This window comes from Ixodes scapularis, unplaced genomic scaffold, assembly GCF_016920785.2.
Source record: "Ixodes scapularis isolate PalLabHiFi unplaced genomic scaffold, ASM1692078v2 PGA_scaffold4__175_contigs__length_147842914, whole genome shotgun sequence".
In the NCBI taxonomy this organism is placed as follows: domain Eukaryota; kingdom Metazoa; phylum Arthropoda; class Arachnida; order Ixodida; family Ixodidae; genus Ixodes; species Ixodes scapularis.
Window position 1 is genome coordinate 55,784,419 of NW_024609879.1, and position 26,463 is coordinate 55,810,881.

The following is a 26,463-nucleotide window of genomic DNA, read 5'->3' on the forward strand; positions in this document are numbered from 1 at the left end:
CTCATGGGAACGATCGCATAGATTATGTGAACACCGATCAGGCTGAAGCTTGGGCGACTCGGTGGAGCCTGCTTTCGAGCACCACAGCGCACAAAAAGTCCGACCCATAAAACAGAACAAAAAATGTCACGCACAGCGTTGTGTGTGGTCTTCTTTCTTGCGTGGCCCTCTTTTGTGCGCGCAGTAATCATTATCAGAAAGGTGTGTCGATCACGTGTCTTCCTTTAAGCCACTACCACTCTGCTCATGCATCATACGAAAGACACGGTTGCAGACATGAGGACATGTGCGGACACGGCTCAAACTTGATCGTAGGATGTTTGCGTTATGCATTCTTTGAACATATCTGCGGACGGCTCATGCATGACCAATGTGACGAAATACCGTCATACAAAAAAAAACACGCTTTAGACAGTCTAGAGATTTAAGGAACCGTTTTAGCCCATCCGATACGAAACGATGGGCCCTCCGGTACGCACTGCGCATATCTGAGACTTCTGCGATAGCGCATGCGCAGTTCATACCGCAGGGCCCATCGTACCATATCGGATGGGCCAAAACCGTTTCCTAAAACTCCCTAGGGCCTGCAGACGGTCCCTTGAACACTGCATTCGCAGTGTAACGGCAGCTTTATAGTGCGCCTAACCGACAGGGAAGGCAGGCAATCCGCTCTGTCTCGCGTGAGTTGAAGCGTGGTGGCGCTAGTGTGCAAAAAAAGGCCCCAACCCCTTTCCGGTCCTCAACTATGACGTCGGGTTCAGCATTATCTGCGAAATCAAATATGCACGTTATATTCTGGAAATGACCGCTGCGAGAAATGGTACTGTCAGACTTAATTCACTATTACGATAAAAGAATGACGAGAAAAAAACAAGAATATATACGTGAAACCCAAGTATGCCGGGGGCTACCCAATAGATGGCGCCACTCAGTTTTTTGCCAAACGAAGCAAAAAGAGCGAATACTCCGATGACCATGCCGACTGAAGACTGAACGACAAAGTGTGCCACGATGTTCAACGAACTGGAAACGCCGCACCCGTTAACCTCGTCGTCGGCTAATCTGATTAAAGTTTGATCAACGATTGCCTTTGCAAGTGTATTGTGAGGCAGTTCAGACTTATGCCGGAATTTCTGGTAGTTTGACATAAAACGAGAACCCGAGAAAACAAAACAAAAAAACTGGTCACTGAATGGATAAGGACGGAAGAGTGCCCTTCTCCGACGCGCGTCTTCCAGCACGCGCTGGTTGTCCTCCGACATGCTTTGGCTGAGCGTGCGGGCTTCGACGCTCACGAGGCGCCGAAGCATGATCGAAGGCAGGAAGCTCGCCCTGGAGGAGAGGAAACCGAAGCTCCATCCTCCCAACCGTTTTCATCTTGTCAGTAACGGCAACACTGATGAAAACCAAAGATTCCTTCGGGTGCCTCGGGCGACATTCGTAACTTGCGCAACATCACAAGCCACAACTTAGGCGATCCCCATGCTACCGTCGGTATCCCACAGAGCAAAATCTGTGTAAAGTTGTCAGACACGCGAAAAAATACCGCCGATTGCAAAAAGATTCCCCTCCCTCCTCCTCCCCTTTCTTTTGTTTTTTTGGCGGGGTATCTTTTTGCAATAGACTTCTTCCCAAACACGAAGCGCCTCACCGTGGCGAGGTTCATGCAATGCATAGAGGGAACTAGTTGGCCATGGGGTTTTGGTTTCAATCCTTCGACATGTCGGGCGGTGTGGCCGTGTGGAGTCGTTGGCGTCGTCGCAACTGCAATCCGTGTGAGGATGGCGTTCTTTTTATTTCATTTTAAATTTTTATTTTCATTACTTGCCGATCGCGTCTGTACTTAGTGTCACTAGAGAGTTTTAGTAGATCGTGTTTTCAAGCAACGCTATGTGCAGGAGCCCGCGCTGTCGTGGGAGCTCGCGCTGCCACTTCGAAGCATGCCCTAGCCCGCGCCCAGAGCGATAGCGGGCCTCTGAAAACGATCTAATAAAGCTCACTATGTTAACATGGTATAAGCTCAAAAGCTACAGGCGCGAGTGGATAGCATTGACAGGTGAACGGCGGCTCGGCCACCCGACCACCTGTCAATAGCATTGACAGGTGGCCAGGTGGCCGAGCCACCGTTCAACTTGAGAAGCTCGCGCTCCTTTGCGCTTATCCACGTTAAGATGACATGTAAAATCGGAATGCATAATTGGAAGTTTTAGTAGATCGTGTTTTTAGGCAACGCTATGTGTAGCGGAGGCTCGAGGTGCCACTCTGAAGCATGCTCTGAAGCGCGCGCCCAGAGCGATAGGGCCACGACAGGGCGCCTCTGAACATGATTTGAAACTCACTATTAAGTGTTTGCACTACGGGGTTTTCAAATAGAGGTTTGCAATGCAACATGCAACGCTCGCGCAGTGTTGCCAGTGTTGCAGGCAGCGATTTTCGGAAGAAGTCTATTGGGGGTATTTTGTTCGCGTGTGTTGCACCTTTACAGATTTTGCTCTGCAGAATACCGGCGGTCGCATTGGGATCGCCTAACTTGTTGTGGCCAATGATCTCTACGGTGTATATCTATGCCGGCAGACCTTGCGGTAAATTACCCAAGCAGCAAGGAGCATGCTTTCGAGTGCAGCTACACGCGCTTCACGTGCTGGTGTCTGCAGCAGTAAGCCTTCTAAAGCAAAATCCTAAAACAACAGGGCATTTCACACGCGCGTTTGTCAACGCTTTATATCGGTTATTGTTTTGGAATTTTTTAAACTGGGAAGGTAAGCACGTGCGGCGCGTAGACCTAGATTTCCAGCATTCTCGTTGATGCTCGGGTAATTTAGCAATAAGTCTATTGCTGGACCGCGCTTCCACGCTTTGCGAATGTGGCCACCGGACGGCCATCTTGTGCCAACAGGAAGTCGACCGGTCGGAACGTTGCATAGGCGGGCGAACTACGTGCTGAAAGACATGTTTTCGGCTCGTTCGCCGTCATTCTCCAAACAACATTTTTTTTTCTTTTTTGCGAACGTTTGTAGTTGTCTTCGAGATTGCGCAAAAGCTTTTTTACGATAGCACAGCGCCGCAGGAAACTGGCACAACTCGTTAAACGCAAGTCTCGTGGCCTGATCAAAGAGCAAGCATTGATACGCCGAAGTGCAGCGTCTCTGCCTTCGCACGCTTGGATACAAAGGAAAAATCTACGCCGTGTGGATGCTTTTGAAGGTGTGTCGTGCGTCAATGCGTATGCCTCTGGAGCAGTATTTTTCTTTTCTCTGAAGACTGTATTTGTAACTTGCGGCACTCGCGGGTCAGAAACGAATTTATTACGTGCCGACGGAATAAAGGGCGGATGGCGCGGCGGTGGGAGCGGCGGCGATCGTTTTTTGCCTTAGAGACATTGCTATCAATGAATGCAGTAAGGCAGACATGGCCGTAACGCGTTACCAGTTACGAGTTACTTCTACCTAGTTACTTTTTTGGTAGTGAGTAACGAATCCAGCTACTTTTTTAGAGACGGAACGAGTAACCTACTTAGTTACTTTAAAGGCATTATGAACCGCAGGCACGTAGCCAAGGGGGGGCGTGCTCCCCCCGAAATTTTTATTTTGCTGGGACCTCCTCCCCCCCTCTCCCACATACAGCATTTTGTCATGGGCGCCACCCCCCCCCCCCCCCCCCCCGTAAACAAAATCCTGGCTACGTGCCTGAATGGAACCGAAATATGAATTTCAAAGAAACAATGCAGGAGATGCAGGCGAAACGCTACAATCCCTGCAGCACTACTAGTAAGGCGATATCTCGAATGGACGGCCGTAGTTTTGGAAAAAGAAGTCGAGATTGAACGACGCCGACGAGTCGCGTGACGTCAAGATATCTTGTCTCCTTCTCTCTTCGCATCGCCTCTCAAGGCGGCGAGGCGGAGAAGACGCGAGGGGAACCTCTCCTTCTCGGAGAAACAAGACGTCAACATATCTGTCAAATGCACCTCCTCCTTTTGAAAAATACGGTCATCCGCTCGAGATATCACCGTATGAGTGATGTTTTGATGTCTGTAGCATAACGTTGCACGCTTTTGCAGCCGTGTTTTGTGGAATCCAGATTTCAGTTCAGCATTGCTTTAAAGGTCAAGTAACGACTAACGGTATTTTGTTATTTCCGAGGAGTAACGTGCACAAAAGCATTTAAGCAGCCTCACCTTAATTCGAACCTGAGTATGCGTCTACGGCGACATAGGCAGATGGGCGACCCGAAAAAAAAACTGAGCAGTATGACAGATAGGAACGTTTATTGTTGAACACGTCCGTCGAACTCTTCAGCTGGGAATGTCCTTCACCCAGCGGACACAAGAGGGATCGTTGGTCTAACCTTCTAGAATTGTGTGCAGACCGAATGTAAACCCGGAGGTTGCCAACGCGGAAAGGCACACAACCCATTGTCAACTTGGAACTTTGGCAGCAGAGAGAACAGAAGAGGGGAATCCCCAATTCACCAGCTCGTAATTCCTGAAGCATAACGCTGCCGTTCCTTCGAGTGCATCAGTAGAACGACTTTTCAGCGTCGCCGGAGATGTGTTCTCAAGGAAGCGGGGAAGCATTACGGATGAAAATTTCGAGAGGCAGCTACTGCTTAAACGCAGCGACTACTAGAAGGAATACAATAAAACACGAAACAAAAGCAGCTGTGTGTTTGGTCGTGAAAGTTACGAGAAAAGTAACTCGCTACTCTTGAGGTAAAGTAACGCGTTCCTTTTGAAATCAGTAAATGAGTAATGTATTTAGTTATTCTAAATCACCGCACGTTCCACGTTGACCCTATAAACTTTATGTTACCATAGAGTCGCATTCCAAGATATTTAAACCATCTAAACTCATCTGATATAGACATTTTCAGTGGAGATTAGTGTCAATTTAAGAAGTGCTTGCGCCATGTATCTGGTTGATGTATATACGTAGTCACTACTGGGCATTTTGTTCTATTTTGTTGCTTGTACTTCTTACCTTTCTTATTCTTTATTTGTTTGTATTCTTGTTTTGCTACTAACGAGTGCACCAGCGCTTAGGCTTCGGCTGATACTGGACACAATAAATAAAAGTATTATTAATATTATAAATACCTTTCTTGGGTAACGTGCAGATGTCTGAGTAGGAAGGAACGGAAATCCATCTTCCTCTATCCCCAAACCTCCCGAACACATCCGACGCTCCTGGTTTTATTTTTCAGAAGCGGCTATATGGTTTGAAATTAACACTTAACAGCGTTACTCTGTGGTTCCATGTGACATTAGTAATTCGGATTTCTTCGAGTAGATTTCGAACATTGTTGACAGTACGCGTGAGAGCGACCACTGATCAGTGCAACTTACCAGAAGAGCTGGGTGATCCAGAACTTTCCGACCGATATGAACGCGGCAAAGATGCCTATGCGCGAAACACCTTTAAATCGGTATCCAAGCGTGCGAAGTAGAAACGCAACATTTCGACGTCCCAAGGCATGTCATTTGATCAGGCCGCGAGATTTGCGTTCGATAAGTTGCGCCATTTTCCTGCGGTGCAGCGTTTTCCTAAATTCTTTCACAAGTTCTTAAAGGAAACTACGACTGCTTACATGGCTTTAAAATTACTTATTTGGCGAATAACGGCGAATGAGCAGAGAATGATTGTTCCAGCACGCCGCCGCCCGGCTTCTGCAACTCTCCAAAAGGTCGACTTTCCGTATGCACAATATGGCCAATACTAAACTTCCAGTGGCCGGATTCGCGCTGCAGTGACCAAGGGAGGAAGCGCAAGACAGCGAATTGTCATAGAGGTCAGCAGTTGGGCCTCGCGCTCTTGCGCATGTCGTCTGAGGGACCCGAAGAAGTCTTCGATACTCATCAATGCCACCCTCCAGCCATTTTGCATTCCACTTTCTTTCTGTTGCATTCCCCTATTCAAAAAGCATGTTTGTTTGTTTTTTTAGCAGGAAGCAGTTCGTCGTCTTGTTCGTCTAACATGTAGCACTGCTGTCATAATCGCATATCGCCAATTCATGTACGCTTCCGTTTTCCTACTATCGCCAGCACCTCCGAGTACCGTTGTCGAGAGTACGACCGCTAAATGTGTCTAATAACACTGACATCCCTCTCGGCGAGATGCTGGGGAGGGAGCCCTTCGGGTTCCGCCGGTTGCTGACGTCACGCTGATCCTTCCCTGAGAGAGCTTACCCATCTGAATACACCTTTAGGTTGTCGAATTAAACAAGTGGGTAATTAAAAGGCAGTTTTTCTATATGGCGTATGCAATATGTGGGGCTGATGGTGCGGATCTCGTAATCATATTGAGGTCACATGTCCCGGCCTATCCACGCGACTTCACGCGCGTGAACAGAACGTTCTTGAACATATGGCGTCTTGCACGAATTATCGTTGTTTCCAAAGTAATTTAGAGAAGGTCAATTTTTAGAGTTTTCGCCTTGAAGCTCCTTTAAGGCAAGCACAGCTATTTAGAGCGCGCAGTTACCGGTGCCGCAAAGAGTAAAAGATATTTACCCATCATATACTTTATAAAGTATTGACTCATGACCAAACACAAGAACATACAGCATGCATTCAAATGTAACTTCATGACGCCCCAAAAAAATACCCCTAGTTAAAATAAGCTATTGAATGTTCACAGGACTGCATTGCCCCGTCTTCAAAGTTTTTCATACCTCTTTGACGTTTCGATGCCCGTGCTTGTGCAGGAAGTCGCGGAACTTCTCCCCGCACAGATTTTCCACGGTCATCAGCCATTCGCACGCTTCCTGCAATTTAGGAGTCAATTGTGCTGAACAAGTTTATGATCGTCGCCACACGTCGTACCTATACAGCTTCAAGTGTTTGGCGGATAGAAAGCACATAATTAAAAAAAGATACCAACTCCAACATTACAATTTGTAAATGCCTGGGTAAAATTCAGGTGTATCAAGTTTAACGTCTTCCTGCCATAAAAGTATCCTTATCCTTTCGCAATATATTCGTCGCAAGACATACGTTAAGTTATAAGCCATTTAGAAACGTGTTGCTATTTCAACTTGTCAACCGCTAATAGAAGATTGTTTTTAGTCGCCCTTTGGTACATTAAGTTGTAAAAAAAACTCCTAAATGCCGGAATAGGACAAGTATCAAAAAGATACCTTTCCTCCCCGAAAACAATTTTGTCCAATATTTAAGTTGCGAGATCGATTTCAATTCAGGAGCGACTCCGCAATATGTTTCTATTTCGAAACGTCTACTCAGATATAGAAGCATGTTTTGGAATCGGTCAATGAGTGTCGCGGAGTAAATATTGCTCTATTTTATATTTTACTCTTTTTTTCATTGATAGTTCATTATGTGAGGGGGGTCTTTTATGCAGGCCCTTAAAAACGTGTTTTCATAGTTCAATGTCCCTTGAAATTTCGAACGCACGACGGTTAGGACTGCGCACGCAGATGAGACGCTCTATGACATGTGAAGATAGATACAAAAAACTCAGGCAAGCTGGTGAATGACCTCCACAGTAATCCTGATAGACACTTCGTTGTTCTGTCCGTTTTTTATTGGTCCTAGATCTCAGGGATATTATAAAAGCTCTGTGACATGTTTGTTTGCTCGAGGCAACAGTTTTCGTAGCCTTGAACCTTATCGATAATATGGCGCTTGCCTTTCATTGCAAGTCCTAGTTATCACATAAAATTCCATGTTATCACAACTTATGTTGTAACTCCTTGTTATCAATTCTATGTTACAGCTTCTTTCCGAAAATGGGCAGAGGTGCTTTAAATGCCGACGAACAACCAGAAAAGAGAAAACTCTCCCTCAGCTCCTTTTTTTTATTCGAGAAAAAGGAATACCCTTCTCTTATCTGCGGGGATTAGCTGCAGAGACCCGTTTTTGTGAGGGGAGGAGGGGAGAAGAGCGCGAGAGGGAGTGGAGAAAAGAAACTGGGGACCGGTTTTCTGCCGGCAGATGCGGATTCTGTAGGTTGGCCTCTAACTGAAGTGGCTAACCGAGGTCATGAGGATCTCTTTAGTTAGAAAACCCTCACTTCCCTATTGACAGACAGTCTCATGCAGTCTTGTACACGTTACTAAAAAAAGTAATCGGTTACAATTACTATTACACTTGGCTAAAAGTATTCGATTAGATTACTTGATTACTCAACGGCAAAAGTAATTGGACATTACTTAAAGAAGTAATCGTTACTTTTCCGATTACTTTATTGTGCGAAGACTCATCTTTAGCGCTCATAACAATGAACTAATTCCAACCTATATTTCACATTTGCAAAAGTATTGAAGAAGAAAAACTGGCTCCCTCTTCGTGGTCGTTGCACCTTCACAATGCGGACACAAGCATAAAATTCGTTTGACGACGTTTAATGATTTGGGCGTTCGCCAGTGTGCGTGTGTGTGTGTGGGGGGGGGGGGGGGGGGGGAAGCGGCGGGGGTTCTAGATCTTGTTAAGCTTGAGCAAGTGTTGTCGCTCAAAGTTTGCGTCGCTCATTTTATTATTCACATGTGGATGAGCTCGCATGGTATATAAAAGTGCAGTAGCTCCAGGATTTGAAACGGATCATGTGTAGTATCCATTAGCGGAAGAGATCGCCCCGACCACTTCTCAACTCCAAACATTGCTTGTCACAAAACCCACGTAGGGGAAATGGGGAAATATTTCAACTGCCTTTGTTATATTTTGCATCCGCTTTAGGCATCCTTCGGTTCTGGTTCTCCTACGGGCTGCGAGTAGGTACCCTAAGCAGGATTTGTTTTCATTTTTTTTTCTCTGTGTGCGTGCGTGAGGGGGCTAGTTTGAACGAAGGACTCACACAGCTACATTCTGCTTCTTCAAACTTTGCCCTGAATGGCCTCTATCACGCACTGTGACTCCCCTGGGGCTTCCCACATCCCAGTCCCAGCTCGAAAAAAAAAAAAAAAAAAAAAAGGACATTTCACAGAAACTGTACATAGAAAGAGATTGACCTCGTTTCCTGCAGCTCCGCAGAAATCTTTCTTTTTTCCGTTCGAAAAAAAAAATTTATTTTTGTCATTTCATAAAAAAGAGGCGTACGTGGCCGGGGGGGGGGGGGGGGGTCGCGTGGACAAATTGTAACGGTTACAAGTAATTTTATTACTTCAAAAAGTAATCAAATTACTCTTCTGATTACTGCCTAATAAAAGTAATCAACTGATTTCAAAATTACTCCAAAAAGTAATCGATTACAAGTAATTTGATTACTCGTAATGCGTACGGTACAAGGCCCACCATGATTTTGAAAGGTCGTCACGTACCCTTCAACAATCTCTGAGAGGTCTCAAATCTCTTTCCAAGTTTTCTAGTCGGCTGCGTAACCTTCAAGGATTTCTGATTAATGTGAGTAACCCGTCATAGTTTTAGGAGAGCACTTTGGGGTCCGTTGCATGTTGATTCAGAAAGCTACGTGACCCAATAAAAACATTTTAACGGATCTGTGGGAGAAATCACGTGACTTTTCAGGATATGTGTGTAAGGGAAGCCGCTATGACATTTTGTACTGGGCGACAGCAGCGAGCGGTCGCTCAGTGTCTGTTTCCTGTACCAAGTGTGGGATCTATTTTCTGGGGCAGCTCAGGGTGCGGATAAGGCAGAAGGTCTCTCGGTGCCCTGTTTCTTGCGCTTCTTTGGACGTCCGGCTTCAGAAGATCGTCCAGGGAGCGAAAACAACGCCGGAGACGCCACCGTGACGGCACCAGCGACAACAGCGTGACCTTGCTTGGGGTTTCGTCAACGGTGACCGATGTGGGTTTCGCGTTCGTGGTTTTTACTGAACGTGTTGCCGATAGTGTATGTGTGTGCGTGCGATGCACATAAGAAGTTTTATAAGTTGAACTACCGTAAATCTTAGGAATTTACCCAGCGGCATTGTAAGTACCTTGAAAGATATTTTAGCAACAAGGAAATAGGCTGCTGCTCTTTGGTCTGACTGCTTCGGTCTACAGCTGCTTGCGCTCGGGTTACAGTAAACGGTGGTTCTTATCGTATTTCTGCGTTTAAACATTCATGTAAAACTCAATCTAAAAAAACATGGAGGACGCTTAAGGGTCGCTTTTAAGAGTACATATAAGCCCGCGCTCGTTCCCAAGCCCTGCAAACGTGTGTGAGTTGCCTAGTCAATATTGTCACGTGTCACGAGACGCCACATGACGTCACACGTGGCTCCGACGTCATGACCCTATGGACTGGCCTAATCTTTTCCCCGAATTTATCCGGTCGATATGGGTGATGACGTTACAGTCACGTGTGACTTCACACGTGACGTCACACATGGCTGCACGCGTTGTATTATCGGACTTTTAAGGTCCCACCGACGCCGTATTTTCTGCGACACAAGCTCCTAAATACCATCGCGTTAACAGACATTAAATCATGTTGTAAACAACGGCATTTTTGGTCTGTGGTTCACAGTCATTTGGGCGTATAAAGGGTTGAAAGGCTGCGCAGATCTAAAGAACTGAAATGTCTAGAGAAATAAAGGGGTTTGAAGGGCTGAAAAGGTTTGAAAGGTTTCAGGATGTGACTGGATGAAGGGGTTTGAAGGGCTGAGAGAATACCATTATACATCAAGGCTGAAGGGTTATTTTCAATAGCCTTACCTCAATGGACATGCTGAGGAAGTTCTCCTTGTCTGTAGATGCCGCCAGGAGGGTTCCCAGTTCCTGTGAAATTTTTTTATCATATAGTGCATTATATATAACACGTGGCTGGGGAACTGTGGAACGCATTCTAGGCATGCGCAGTAGCTCTGCTTTGAGAATATCAGACACCGGGCATGCGTCCGCAGCCAAGTGACTCAGCACTTTTTCGCCTGGGTGATAACCGCTGGAACAGTGTGAAAATGCAAATAAAAGGGACTTTTTTTGTAAACAAAACAATCAGTTCCCATTTCCATTATAACACGTGGACAGCCAATTGTTGCGGCTTGTGGAAAAGACCAACTAATCATAAGGCCTAGCTAATTTGATATCAAAACCGGTTTTCTGTGCTTAAGGGCTGTGTATGAAAGTGACGGCCTCACTAATTCAAGGGATGTTTAAGTGCTCAGATGTAGGAACGTAGTCATTCATGTTCTGTCTATAAATACGCCGCCTTATTTAAATGAGCAACAGCAGGTGACAATTAATAAACAAAGTAAAACGGAATCATATTAGTATGGGTTTCATTTCGGATATGGGCAATCAAATACAAATTCATATCTCTTTTTTGTAGTCTCATGTCAATTGCGACTTGTGTTGTATTGCTACATAAATATATAGCGATTTTAGTTTCGAATTACATTTTGGGGGTTTTTGTTTTTGCAGGCGATTCAAACTATAATTGTATTAGTATAGTATCATATGGAAATATGTTTAGAGATAAGACTGCTATAGTTTAGCTTTACTATAACTTTTACAATTTTGTAAAAAAAAACTAGTATTTTGTTTCACATTTCGTTCCCTATTACCACAGCTGTAGTTCGAAGGAAGTTGATAAGCACGCCAGTTACGCTATAAAAAACGTCAATATGCACAAGGTACATAACAAATCAAAAACAGTTTTTTTTGTTGTTTAAATTGTGGTTGATTCGAACTTCTTACGCCAACCTTTCAAGACATGACACTAGGACGAAAAACGGAACGCAAAAACAGGTTTAAAAGTTGAGTGGCGAATGAGAGAACGAGATCAAATAAAAGACTCCAAACAACCCCGGCTCCGGTAGGGGTAGCCCGCGAAATCAATGATTCTCGGTCGTATTCCTCGACTGCGTCATCTGCTGTCGACCGTTTCACCTCGACACCGCCTCTCGCGATCGCGTGGGCCGCTTTTATTATCATCCTCCATGACCATCCGCGCGAAGCGCGCTTTGCGCGGGTAGGCGTGCTCAGTCGCCCACTTTGATGATGGTAACAGTGACAGATTACGGTGACAACTGTTCCAAAATAGCCGATGAACACGCGTATGGTCGTGACGCAGCGCTGAGTACCGTAAAGGTTCACGGAGGTTACTCACAGATGGTCGATTGTCAACTCGGTAGTCTGTTACACTGTTATGAAGCTGATTGTCTTGAAATAACATTGAATGTATGGGGTACATCACGGTATGCAAAACCAAAAGTCCAACGCGACTTGGCTGTCGCCTTTTCCAACGAGATACGTTTAAAACACTTAAGTATCATCATCCTAACCAGAATCAGCTTTTTTCTTCTTTTTTTTTTAAATACGATTTGACCTTATTATTACAAGCGTCCTGAAACTTGCCTGAATGCTTCTTGGTACTTCAGCACTCTCTACGTCCCCTCCTATAAGCATCTTGGAGAATTCAGCAAACACTTGGGGCGTGAGATCTGAGTAAGCAGAAACAAGCAAGGGTTCGTCTTCAATGAAAAACCATCCACAATGACGTGCAAACTATAATTAAACAAAATACCGCTTTATCTCTCAATGAAGTATTTGGTCTCATGCAACTAACTTTAAACAAAAAAAAAGCATGAGATTTTTTATATTTTATTTTATACTTTTAATTGCCCCTACAAGGGCTTCATCGTATAACACTTCTCCGCACTCATATTACTTTTTTCACAAAATAAAAAGATTTCACGCTAACTCATACTATTCTACGGTTAAAATGGTTATTACTCGAAATAAGGGTGCCCAAAGGGTGTAAGCTTGAGCCTGAACACCCCTTTTTATGCCCTTACGAGTGCCGCTTTTTCTCACGTGTAATACGCTAAAAATAATGGAGGGCAGAGAAAAAACAAGCCAGGGCTTGGCATAATAGGCAACGCGTAAGTTTCTTGTTTGTTTCTTGATTGCTCTCTGCGAACAACAAGCTTCAGCGCCTATTGTAATGAAGAGTGCGAAGAAGCGAATCAATTCGACGGAAAGAAGAAAGAAAACCTGCGCGCCGCTTTTGTACGACACCGCAAGCTCTGCTAAACCCTTCCCGTGATATTACCGATCGATTTCACTTCCGCGTTCCCCTCACGTTCGCTTCAGATTACCAGATACGTAAAAATGTCACGTTTATTTCCGAAAAACAAAAATGTCAACACATTTCTGAGATACGATGTCAGCTTTATATTTTGTTTCTGAAGGTATACTTTCCTATATAGACGTATTGCGTGTTTCAAATTTCCTGCGGCGTTTCGTAATCAGATTTACAGGTTATTTTATTCCTGTTTCGTTAAAAGTGAGACAAACGTATACCTCTACCTTGCTAGAGGAGGTGATATAGGAGTTCTTTCTACGCCATTTTTCTTTTTTTCTTTTTTAAAGCAACACTTTCTATATTTTTTTTCATTGAGGAGATAGTTTCGATTCGCCGTCAGATACAATATATTTTGTTTTTCCAGAAACCGTTTTTTTTTTTTTAATATAGGTTTAGTCAAAAATATTTGTAACGCTAAACAAAAGATTCACCACAAAGTGAAATAAACGGCGAGAATGCGGTTACCCCTAGATGTGACAGAAAACGGACCGAACTAGATTGGAAAACGTTGGTTTTGTTTTCAGCTTTCCAGTCTGGTAAGTTATTCCATTGATACCTTCGCACAACAGAAGTACTTTTGCGGACACTATTAGCTATAACACGGGAGCCGTGGCCGTTCGCCGTGGCCGTTCCGTGCTCCCGGCGCCGCATAAAAGGGGCCCCCTGAAAAACCGCGCCTACCCCGCCTACCCTGTGCGGCGGAAGTACGGTTTCAGGTTGCGACAACCGTCTCTCTTTGACGCCCGCTAGGCGCAAAGCAGACGCCGCCACTGCCCTTGCCGATATTTGCTTCACAGCGCTTCGGGGGTGCCTCTTTCGGTACGGAGATTCTCTGACTTAGGGAAACGAGTCAGCCAAACATCCAACAAAAGGGACATACTAAGTCAAGAATACCCGTTGCCGATGATTGTAAACACGTCTCTCGATATAGTACGTTTATTAATCAGAAATAAACATTTTCGTGTTTTCTTTTTTCTCTTGTGTCAGAATTGCCACCCTAATTATGCTTAGCTCGGTATGTACCCATCGGCGGATCATTTGTCCGACTCGTTACCTTGAGTCAGGGAATCTCCGTACCAAAAAAGGCACAAACAAGCCTGTGAAGCAAACCTCAACAAGTGCAGTGGCGGCGTCTGCTTTGTACCTTGCAGACGACAAGGAGGAAGTGTTATCGCAACATGGGACACTATGCAAGACGGAGGAGGAGAAGCGTTGTAATAGAGGTTGGGGGGGAAAGGAGAGAGCCAATAGTGTGTACTATGCAAGACGGCTTGACTAAGGAACCGGGACATGGCCGCCTGCTGCGATTGGTCAGCGGCGTCGCCAGCGGTCGGCCTTGTTCCTACCTTTTCATCCCGCCGTCTTGCATAGCCCCCTCTAGAAGAGTAATTCCGCCGCTCAGGGTAGGCGGGGTAGGTGCAGTCACAGCCTTATATGGAAAGAGTGTGGTTATACATGCGAAGTGCAGGAGGCAAATGAGGGGGCGCCATTGATCGAAAGTCGGCTGGGAGTGTTCCAGGGCCTCTCCACAAATTCGAACGTGGCGTGCCAGAAGTCGCGAATAATATCCTGGCGGTGGTCGCGAGAAACAAAATTAATAAGTGCGTCGGAGTAACTCTCGGTAATTGAAAATCAGTTGCGCGTGATTTTTCAATCACGGTCATGCAAAATAAAAATCTAGCAGAACGATCGACGTAATCCGTACCCCAGGCGCCGAGGACCGGGAACCTGGCGTCCAAGCGGTCAAACACCGTCCGAGAAAAACAGAGTTTGAGCGGCACATTCCATTCTTACATTTTTTGCATGATCATAATCGAAACATCACGTGCAGCATATTTTCAACCACGAAGAGTTGTATATTTAACACTTACCGCAAATTAAACTGGTTCTCGCTACCACCGCTAGGGGATACTTTTCGGCTTCTGGTTGGCCAAGAGAGCATGCCAAGCGCTTTTTCTGAGTCTGGTGCACGTCCTGACTCTGGCCGCTCCTTCCATTGACCAGTCTCAACGTACATACGGCTCTGGGTGCGGTGTTTCAGAGTGCCCCTGTTATCTAGCGCTGGGGGTACGGAACAAGTCAGCGTTGGCCCCCACCAGGGTCCAGAAACATGATTCGCGCGAAGTGGAGCGTTAGAACAAGCGCCGCTCCGACGCCAGCTCTACAGCAGTGACGTGCCGCCAGAGTCGGATTGGTGCATACACCGTTCCCATAATTCGCCTTCTGTCCTGCGAGCTGCGACCTTTGCCTACCGGGTTCGCAATTACTCGTGCATCGCAGCAGAAAGCCGCGCGAGCGCCAACACCCAGCAACTCCTGTTTTCTTTTCTTGTTTTTTTTTTTTTATTGAGTGATAAGCATTGGAAAGGTGCATACGTACCGCCGCTGGCAGCCGCCAGTATCCTTTGGAGGATGAGGTTGTACATGGAGGAGCTGGCAAACGCGGAGACGAGGACGCCGCTCGGCTGTCAAACGCACGCAAAAAAAAAAAACACATGAACATAGAGTTTACTCGGCACTTACGAGGCTTACAAAATAGTTATATAGTTTTTGTCACATCGTGCGTGACGATGCGGTCTCAAAGTCTAGATGTACAAAAAAAAAATTGGGTTATGGGGTTATTTATACAGCGTGTAGTTCGTCAGCCATTAAAGTAGCGACGAGTCACACGCTGTAGATGAGCAATTTAGCCAGTGCAGTACAACCGCTAGCCTGGGGTCTTTAACGTACACCACGTAGTAGTGATACACGAGCGCACGCCCGCACGATGCTCATCCAGATCGAAACGGGCAGAGGTGGGGGCTTGAATCCAGCATCCGTGGGTTCTGCAGCGCGAGTTTCGCTCCACGCGCGTCGAGCTGGGTGTGCGCTGTAGCCCACTCGGCCACCGATCCCCCCCTTAGAAGATGTACACCCGCAGGCGATATGAAGGTGAACGCCGGACCGTCGACTGGTCCGTGCTATCAGTGCCATGACGGGGCTGCCGTGGTGGCTCGCTTTCTTACCTCGCGCTTCACCGACAGTAAGTGCCTGGATCGAGCGCTGTTCTCAGCTCGTCTGCTACTCTCTGCTGAAAGCGTAGAAGTGGGTTTCGATTTCGGCATCGCTTTTTGTGGTCGCCATGCCATGCCCACGTCATTGACGGTAAATGATTTAGACATTGCACATGAACTAGAGCGGACGTTGTTTTGCATGGTTTATACGTGACTCAACCGCTTTCTTCATTCATGGGCGATCGCTAATAACTGCAACAAATGTGAAATGGGCTGTGATTCAGCAATAAAAAAGTGAAAGCCGTTTACAACTCCCTGTAACGCCGAATTGGAGCGCAGCTCTTGAGGAGGAGGAGGGAAGGGTACTGAGGGGAGGGTAGACCCCTCCTCCTCCTCCTCCTCCCCTCATTCTTCATTATGCTCCGGGGGGGGTCACCTGACCTCGGGGAAAGGGGGTCACATGACCTCGTGGGGGGTGTCACGTGACTCCGGGGGAGGGGGGTCACGTGACCTCGGGGAGGGGGCACGTGACCTCGGGGGTCACGTGGGGCTCACCTTGGAGGGTCACATGACATTGAGGTGACCTTGGGAGGGGTCACGTGACCTGGGGGGGTCACATGACCTGGGGGTCACGTGACCTTGGGGTGACCTTGGTTACGGCGACGCCTCTAAGCCGGAAACGGGCGCCTAAGAGCGGCGCTCTAATATTGCCGCCCGCAGGGCCGAGCAAGCAACGCTCAGTCACGGGCTTTTAGAAGATTCGCGTTTATTCTCGCACCAGACGCAACATTCCCCCTGCTTTCTTGTTCTCGAAAGTGCCAGGTCATCCTCACCACGAGCGCGTGACGCTCGAACTTTCTTTGCCGAACTTCCGAGATAGTGACGCCCTGTTGATAAGCAGCTGCCTGCGACCTCGTCGATTCAGTCTCGCTCTCGCTCTCTGTTACGCCGCCGAATCGCCGACTCCTTTTCTGCTGCCTCCACGCTCTTTCTTTACTTATTTTGTTTGGCACAAATTCGCCTATTAAACCTTTATTTTTCAGTTCACTGTTCGTCTTCGAGCGCTTCAGCAGAAACGCCACCTCGAGTCCTAAAGGATGAGCGCGTCCAGATCACTGTCCTTGCTCAGGAAGGGCTTTCACAGCGGGAAATGTCACACAGAGTTGGAAGGCCCGTCCAAACCGTCCAAAGGATTATTTCAGCATTTCGGGATGACGATGGACGCTTGGACGATGCCGCCCGCCGTCGCCGTCCCCGCGCAACTACAGCAACAAAAGACGGTCCCATCCACGAGGCAGCCTTGGACGACCCTTTCTGCGCTGCCAGGGATATCAGGAACGCACTGGAACTCGAGATCAGCGACACTGCTGTTCGGAGACGCCTCTACGATGCTGGCCTACACAGCCGCGTAGCTTGCCAGTCGCTGCTGCTGACGGAAAGGCACAAGCAGCTGCAGCTTGACTTTGCCCATTCTCTTCAGTATTGGACTGTGGAGGACTGGACCCACGTCATCTTCAGCGACGAATCTACGTTATGCACTCAGTTAGACCAGCAGAGGCGAGTTAGGAGGCCTGACAACTTCCGGTAAGCTTTATCAGACCTTTAAGATAATAGACAGTATAAATTTCTTTCCCCCTCCAACGTCCAAGGCCATTAGTGACCAAGACTTTCTGAGAAATCATCAGTGGTCAGCTATAAGCTTCCCGACCGCCGCTAAAGCCTGAAAACTAAAAATAAATATTAGCCTTACCTGAAGTAATAATAGCTAAGTTCAACGGTAACTAAAAGAGACAACAACGCTTCTATTGCCTTGCAGATACGACCCTCACTTTATCCAGAAAGTGGCCGCCAGTGGTCGTAGGTACGTGAATGTCTGGGGGGGGGGGGGGGGGGGGGGGGGGCATATCCATCTTCAGGATCGACGGGCGCCTGACGTCGGAAGTTTGCTCGGACATAATTGACCACGTCTTGATGCCCTACGTCCTAAACGGGACCTTTCCTGATGGGCACTTTTGGTTTCAACACGACCCGAGTCCCAACCACAACTCCCGTTTCACCAAGACGCTTCTTGCTGAACAATACGGGAGCTGCCATGGCCTCCCAAAGGCGCTGACGTCAATATCGTTGAAAACGTCTGGAGCATCATAAAGTCAAAACTGGCCACTCAAGAGCTTCACAGAGCATCTCCAAATGAACTCTATGGAAGCCGTCCAACGAGAGTGGAACGACCTGCGCGAAAACGACGACCTGGGCCCGTTTGCTCGAAGCGCTAACCGCGGCTAAAGTTAGCCGCAGTACCTAGGAGAGGGATTTTTTTAAATCACGTGACTGGCTCGGTAGGGATGCGGGGAAACATGGCGGTGCACCAGTGAGTGAGCGCCGCTCGCTTTGGAACTAATATATCGTTGTAGCTGCAATACCGGGCGCGTTAGTCAGCAACGAATTGTGCAGGAGGCTTTCGCTTTGCTTTACCTCACTTAAACCACAAAGCATGGGCAATGACATCGCCGCATTTTTTAGATAGTCTTTCGATTCTGGGCATTCCTAAGCCTAAATGAACGCGATAATTGTCGGCATGGCAACCTTTGGAAAGCAGATTGATGATAGCACACAGAAGCAGACCGCGTCCCAACAGACCTTTTTTCTAAATTATCTAAGCACCGAGGTGCATGCTACGACTGTAGTTGCACGCGTCGCACGTGCTGGCGTCTGTAGTAGTAACCGTTCTAAAGCAAAAAGTATAAAACAAATTTTGCATTGCACGCGCAATCGTTAAAGCCTTATTATGATTTTTTACTTCGAATCTTTTATAAGAGGAAGGCCAGCGGGCGTGGACCGTAGAATTACACTTCCAGCGTTCTCCTCGCGATGCTTGGATAATTTAGAAGAAAGTCTGTTGGGACGCTGTCTGCTTTTGTGTGCTATCAGTACCCGGCCGATTGAGTCGAGGCAATCCGCTTTCCAAAGACGTTGCCATGCCGACAATTATCGCGTTCATTTAGGCTTAGGAATGCCCAGAATCGAAACACTATCTAAAAAATGCGCCGATGTCATTGCCCATGCTTTTCGGTTTAATTGAGGTAAGGCAAAGCGAAAGCCTCCTGCACCATTCGCTGCTGACTAACGCGCTCGATATTGCAGCTACAACGACATATTATTTCCAAAGCGAGCGGCGCTCACTCGCTGGGGCGCCGCCATGTTTCCCCGCATCCCTACCGAGCCAGTCACGTGATTTCAAAATCTCTCTCCTAGGTACTGCGGCTAACTTTAGCCGCGGTTAGTGCTTCGAGCAAACGGGCCCTGGTGTTCCACCTCTACGGAAGTCTGCCGCGCAGGATTCAATCTTTGATTCACGGAGAGGGAAACTTTTCAAGATACTAAGGCCCCGCTCAAATACCACAAAGATTGTCGGACGTCAAACCGGAACTGTAAAGAATGAAAAAAAACGGGACAGGCTTCCTGTCTTATGTTTTGCTTAACCGTAAGTCAGAATCCCATTAAAAGAATGACTGAAATTGCGAGCTGCCCTATGTTTAATGGCGTTCGCGATCGACGCGTGATCGTGTGACATCAGCACACGTGCTTTAAAATGAAAAAAAAATCATCGCTCCACGATAGCCCTCAGTATTAAGTAACGTGAATCATATATCTGAAATCATATATAACTAATTGGGGGAGGAGGGGGGGCTTGCATGCACATTTCAGCAGAGCCCTAACTGCTAACAAATTTGTTTTGCGTGCTGTGCAAAGTGTTAAGCATCAAAAGAAATATTAATAATGATGCCCTCTCTGAAATGTGGGTCATATAACATCGTCGCAAGTGCGACGCGGTTGCCTCACATCACACAAATGAAAAAAAAAATCGTGTTCTTTTCAAGAAGTGGAAAGTATAATTTACGTTTTGATTTGTTCCGCAGCCTCCCGGTTTAGCACATATCACAACGAAAAACTGATAAAACACATTGTCTACCGATAGCGTCTGAAAGGCTCCTTCCCCAATCCTCGCGCTTTCTGCGGGGAGTAGCAGCAGAGCTGAGAACAGCGCTCGATCCAGGCACTTCCTCTCGGTGAAGCGCGCGATAAGGAAGCGAGCCGCCACGGCAGCCGCGTCATGGCGCTGATAGCCCGGAACGGTTGACGGACCGGCGTTCACCTTCATGTCGCCTGCGGGTGTACAGTGATGGACGACTTGAACCGAAACGATCGAAATATTAGGGAGTTTTAGAGAACCGTTTTCGCACATCCGCTACGGTACGATGGGCCCTCCGGTACGCACTGCGCATGCGCCACCACAGGAGACTCCCATATGCACAGTTCGTACCGGAGGGCCTATCGTACCGTATCGGATGTGCAAAAGCGGTTCCCTAAAACTCCCTATTAAGGTGGCGCTACCCCCGACGTGACAGGATTCACCTTACCCCGTTTTGAGATTAGGACCGACCACACTAGCGCGTTTTGGGAAGCACTTTATTGTAACTTGCATTCGCTCGTTGCTCTCACGTGCTCAATCTTGTCGCCGCCTTCATTGGGGACTTTTAGCGAACCGTTAGCGTGTTCCGCGTACCGCACTGCGGGAGCCTTTGATGCATGTTTTTAAGCGCGCGCTCGAGGTATACCGTGACCGCGGGGCGCGCGCTGAAAAGCATGCATCAAAGACACCGGTAGTGCGGTACGCGGAACACGGCAACTGTCTGCTAAAAGTTCCTAGTATCTGGGCGCGTTGATTCCGGTGGCGGGTAAATAATTCGTCAAATGTCTGAACCAGCAAAGGTGACAATACCTGCCTGGGCGCGAGGCGGTGCCCATGCTCGGCAACAGAGCGCCGCCCTCGAGCCTGGCCTATTTCTTTATTTGCCCTCGCATTCAACGCAAGTCTTTTAGTCGGTACTTTATTTTCTCCTCCTGTTTCTGGTTTGTTCTTGAACGCTGCGTCTTTCTCTGGTGAGAAGACAACGCTCTTGTTGGACTACCTCAGCGTGGGAGCGCCGCGGCACGCTACCCCCCGCGCCCGCTCGGATCAATCTTCTATTCACAGTGGGGCGCAGTGACGCGAATATATACCCTTTGTGCGAGTAGCACATGAACCTGCCCGCCGTAAAGGATCTGTGCCGATTCATGAATGGCTGAATTTAGCATGGGATAATTGCAGGAAATGGTGTCTTGTTGAAATTATTGAAAAATCGTTTGAACGAAGTGCAATGAAACTTTTCAGACGTGTGTTTTCAAGTGGTGCATTTATTACGCTCAAATTTTATAAGTGCAGGTTTCATTAAAAAAAATAATAAACATAAAAAGATACATTTTTTGTCTACTTGTACACAGGGAGCAAAACGGTAGAAACCGTTTTCTGGACGCTGCGACTCACAGTCGACAAAACGTAAAGCAAAAATGTGAAAGCATTTTTGTTCAGCTGAACCCCCGAAGGCAGTTCTAAGAGATCCGATCGCGTGTGCGCTGTAGCGTCAACCAGATAGTTTATTTTAATTATTCTCCCTCTCATGTGAAAGACAACATATTCTTTTTCCACTCATTTCTTCTTTTTTTTCCGAAACCCGCTATCATGAAGGGTGAGCGGGATAAAGTCAACACTGAAAGAGACTTTTTCGAAAAGCTTCAGTACACTCCGGTCATTGGTTTATATAAACGAACTATGTCACGGCCGAATCACGCTGGGAAACAACCCGTACAATTTCCCAGGATTGATTACCCCGACTAGATACAGATCTTCACGAGGCATACCTCCCGAAGGTGATGGAGGCTGTTGCTCAGGTAGGTGTACATCTGGGAGGCAGACAACATTCCATCCACGGACAGGTGAAGGTCCCGAGTCGCCGCCGAAATTCGTTTCAACCGCTTATTCGTGGTGAAGAGCATCTGAAAACGAGATGGGTTTCAGAGGCCGTACACTAATTGCATAACAACTGACAGAACCAAATTTAACGCTGGGCGAGTACGAAAGTGCTCACTGTATCTTCCTTTAATGTAGAACGACGCAAAGACGAACTCGAGCATGTATTAAAGAACAAAATGAGTTAAAGACTATGTCTGTACCAGTTTATATGTATATACATATTCTTTGCTCCTTGGCTAGAATAAAGCTATTTGCTTAACGTTAGAGAACAATAGCTAGTTATATAGGAAAATTGCTTTGATTGTATTTCTTTAGTAATGTCTAATTGAAAGAGGCTCCACCAGTAACACGCCAACAGTGTCAGCTCAGAGATCCCAAAGCCGCAAGCTGGCATGTATACAGTTGTCATTCACATGCTTCCATTGCATTTGGCAAACTTGTCATGCTGGTTTATCGGTTTGGTTGTACCCTTAAAGTAGATATATTTGGGGGGGGGGGGGGGGGGGGGATATGAGGTCGACGCAAATACAGCACGAAACATCATTTTAAACTTTAGGTGGAAAAGGGTATAACAGGTTGAACATCTTCGTGTTCTTTATAGTATCAATCTCGCCGACAGGCTCCAGTATTTTCTGGAGATATTATAGTAGACAATAAATGAGAGACGGTTGACTACATATTAAGTTCAGAAGCCAACCGTATTGCATAAATCATTTATTCTCAAACCGCCTAAAACTTTTTTTTTATTCTTTTTAGAAAACAAAGGAGCCGTTGAATGAAATGACTGGTAAAAATATTTAAAAACCATTTTATGAATGAAAAAAACGAGGTGAGACCAAATCTACTGAGAGAGGGTGGTTCTGATAAAACCTCGCACATCCAAGGAAAATACCTTAAACCACATTTTCATAAACGGTATATTGTAGTAAACAGAGCGCAGTCAGAAAAAATAAAACCAAGAGCTTCCGTGTAACAAATTATTAATTGGTACTTTGTAGGCCTGGCAGAGTAATCACATGAAGTTAAAATTGTGTGCTCGGCCCGTAATAAGGCTTATTCCCTATGCCGCAGGATCAATCAGACACGAACGAACAGGAAAGACATGTGTGACACCCGACACGGGACAAAATACCTTTCGTGCCAAAAAGGAGTTATTTACAGCATACCGTTAACATCTGGACGATGCTATATTGCACAGACCGGGAGATGCATAAACGAACGTGCACGAGAACATGTGGCCAACGTTAAGAATCTCGCGGGACCAGGACACCTCGTTGCCAATTGTCGAACTTGCAATTGTGCTAACCAAAGCTTGAGCAAACCAGCGCAAACCAGCATCATAGGGCACCATAAAAAACACCTTGCAAGGTAGATGTTGGAGGCCTGGGTTATAGACAACGAAGAAGAAAACTGTGTAAGCTTCGCCTCAATAACCCTGCAACCGCAAGAAAAGCCCTTTCTAAAGGGCGCCCTCTCTGCTAAGGAAAATATAAATGAGGAAAAAATCGATACGCATAAGATTTAGTAGAAGAGGAGGACGATTTATTAAAATAGTTGGTAGTCCAGCGATTGGTTGTCTTTTCTCTTTCTCCTTCCTTGATTGTTCAGCAGGTTCTACTCGTAATGTAACAGACGAACTTGCGCGCCGCATACATAGGGCAGCATTTTTCGGTATACAAGGGTATGCGGCCACAGATTGAGAAAAAAAGGAGTGGCTGAGAGTGCGCGAGGATGTCAAAACACCAAGCTCCGATTAGAATGATTAGTGGGCAGACCCAAGCCTAGCTGCCTTTGTCTTCGCTCCAGTCGTAGAACGCGTTAGAATGCAGAATGCCGGTAACTGGCGTTTGGCGTTCGCGTCCAAACGCATTAGAACAGTGCAGTGGAAACAGACGCAGCCTTTGTCTCCACTGCACTCGTCGAACGTGTTAGGACGCGGAGCTCCGGCGTTCGGTGTTCGCATTCCAGCCGTTCGACGAGTGCAGTCGCATAGCCTGCTCTATACTGACAAAGCCTGGCAGATCCCCACAAGAAGCTGCCGCCGAAACGAAAAAGGTGGAGCAGTAGACAACGAATAAAAGGAGAGCCACGTGACTGGCGCCCCGCTGCGGTGAGACGCTGAAATACACTTCTCCCGAGCGAACAAGTGTTTTTCGGGTCCTCGCCGCTGCAAAAGCTGTGCTCTGACGTCCAGGTTCCCTGAAAAATGGCTTTTTGATGCTCTTAGCTACCAGATCCTCGCGCTCCAAATCTGCGACCGGGCACTCTACGGCTTCGTCGTCGAACTGCCAGGCTTTGTGAGTATAGAGGAGGCTATGGCAGTGGAGACAAAATCAGCTAGCTTTAGGTCTACCGACGAATCATTCCATCCAGAGCTCGGTGTTCTGACGCCCTCACGTGCTGTCGTCTATTCCTCTTCCTCGGTAACATTTCGCTGAATTATTCAATCGCCAAAGAGAATGCTAGGAGTGTAGGTACACGCGCTGCATGGGCTCGCCTCCCTTGTATAAAAGATTCAAAGTAAATAGCCAGAATAAGGCCTATTGGAACGCACGTGAAAAGTTCTTTTTGTTTTCTATTTTTCCTTTTGAACAGTAACTGCTGAAGGCGCTAGCGCGTGCAGTGCGCGTACATACGTTCTCGGAGCTCTCTTTGGTGCTTAGGTAATTGGCAAAAAGTCTCTGCGCCGAGAAATTGAGGGAGGGAGAAGACAACAGAGCACATTGACGTCAGAACGCCGAAGTCTGGTTGAAATTGTTAGTGTATAGACATAGAGCTAGCAGCCTCTGTCTTCACTGAACTCATCGAACGCTTTAGAGCTTTGAACGCCGGCGTCCGGCGATTGGCTTTCGCATTCCAACGTATTCGACGAGTGCAGGGAAGACAAAGGCGGCTAGCTTTAGGTCTACCAAATAATTATTCCAGTCTGAGCTCGGCCGTTCCAGCGTTCTCGCGCGCTCTTGTTTCCTCCTCACACTCAGTTTCACGTCGTATTGGTGTGGCAAGGAAAAGAAATTAGTCCTGAAAAGTAACAATCTGATCAAATATGCGACGTGTGCTGAGCTAGTTGTAATTTCGTCGGGAGGAACGATAGAAGTCTAACAGCAAGGATTCTTTGCGTCAGGAATGGTGAATAAAATATCTCATGGAAGGGCCTCAAGGGCCTCAAAAGTAAACCAAAAATGCAATCTTTTTTTTTTTTTTTTTTGTGGACTTTAAGATTTGTAAAAATATAAAATGCACACTGCGTACCTTGAGCAGGTAGTACATCTGCTGGGGAAGCTTCCATATGTTCGTTTTTTTCTGGCGTTCTACGCAGCCGTTTTCCATAATTTCTCCCGCGATATCTCGTCCTAACGTGTTGTACATCATACTTTTTTCCAGGACGTTGGCGTCCGATCGGAGATTCATCTGGCCCTGGAAGAAAATCCAAAGCGTCACAAAAAGCGTATCGAAGCAGCAAACCCAAGAAAAAAAGGCCTATAGTGCTGTAGTTTCTGCGTCATCTACAGAAATTCAGTGCTCGACGCAGTTTGAAAACTAGCGTTGCGTCAGCATTTAGTTGTGTTTTTTTTTCTGTTTAGGCCCGAAACCAGCCAAACATTGATGAATAACCCGAATACAATTTATTCCCCACACTGGCCTTCGTTAGATGACGTGCAAATCCAGCGCCCCAGACCTTGTCAATTAGAAAGTGTTAATCGGAGTCACTTCAAAATGTTAGCTTTACTACGCGAAGAACCATGCTTGCCAGAACCTGATTTTGCTGAACGTGGACTGGCTTCATACTTGCATTAGTAGCAAAGCGCTTGCGATCGCCTGGATCTTACTCTCCGCAAAAACGACTCCCCTATCCCTGCATGCTATTCTTCCCGAATCAAGAACTTTTTATCAACATCACTACCACCATCGCCCTATCATCACACTTCTGTTCTAACGGCGATAAAGTGACCCGTGTAACGCCCATCCACGTGTAATTAAGAAAACAATTTTATGAGCCACCGCGAGGTATTACCCCTACTTATCGGAGCCAGCAACGACTGGACTCGCTTACGTCACTCCCCTGCGGTGGTGCTGCTGTTGGAACTGCGCATGCACACAAACGCTTTATATGACGGGAATCTGGTTCCGGCCCACGCGCAGTTCGAGTGTCTGGTGTGGACAAACACGGGTTTGTTTGTAAATGGCGTGGTGGTGCGTAGAGAGGTGTGGCCACGGCAACAGTGGCGCCACCACAACCACATATTCCCCGGCGGTCATAGTGCGAACTAAATGTAATAAAACTTTGGCTGGGGCTAGTTCCAATGTAACCCTGACATTTCAATGTTCCCATCACTGACCAACAATAAACATGCGCCGGCTTTTAAGCCACGATGAGTTACACCCTTGAATTGCAGCGACGTTTAAATAGAACGACAAAAAATCGTTTGTTGTTTTGCACGTCACCATGGCAATAGGGTCGCCGTTTGTGGTTCGTCATTTTGAAGAAAAAAAACGGGGACAAGTGTTTGGCCAATGGCGTTCCCTCATTCGCCCTCTGTCAATTCCAAGAAATGGTCGCACTCTCTCAATATATGGCTCTGATCGAGTCAGAGATAACTGGAAATCTGACGTGGTCGATCTTCCCTCCGTGACTAT

At 46.8% G+C, this 26,463-nt stretch overlaps 1 protein-coding gene across 2 annotated transcripts in view; it reads right to left on the reverse strand.

Annotated features, from left to right (window-relative positions):
- Positions 1–26,463, reverse strand: part of LOC8031533 (prodigiosin synthesizing transferase PigC) — a 170,580-nt gene that overhangs the window by 24,002 nt on the left and 120,115 nt on the right. For both annotated transcript variants that reach the window (XM_040222874.3, XM_040498595.2), the window contains 6 exons: positions 25,078–25,242; positions 21,714–21,848; positions 15,362–15,446; positions 12,253–12,338; positions 10,612–10,674; positions 6,670–6,762 (listed from right to left, as the gene is read on the reverse strand). In XM_040222874.3, coding sequence (XP_040078808.2) covers positions 6,670–6,762; positions 10,612–10,674; positions 12,253–12,338; positions 15,362–15,446; positions 21,714–21,848; positions 25,078–25,242 — 627 coding nt within the window. The remainder of the gene's footprint in view (positions 1–6,669; positions 6,763–10,611; positions 10,675–12,252; positions 12,339–15,361; positions 15,447–21,713; positions 21,849–25,077; positions 25,243–26,463) is intronic.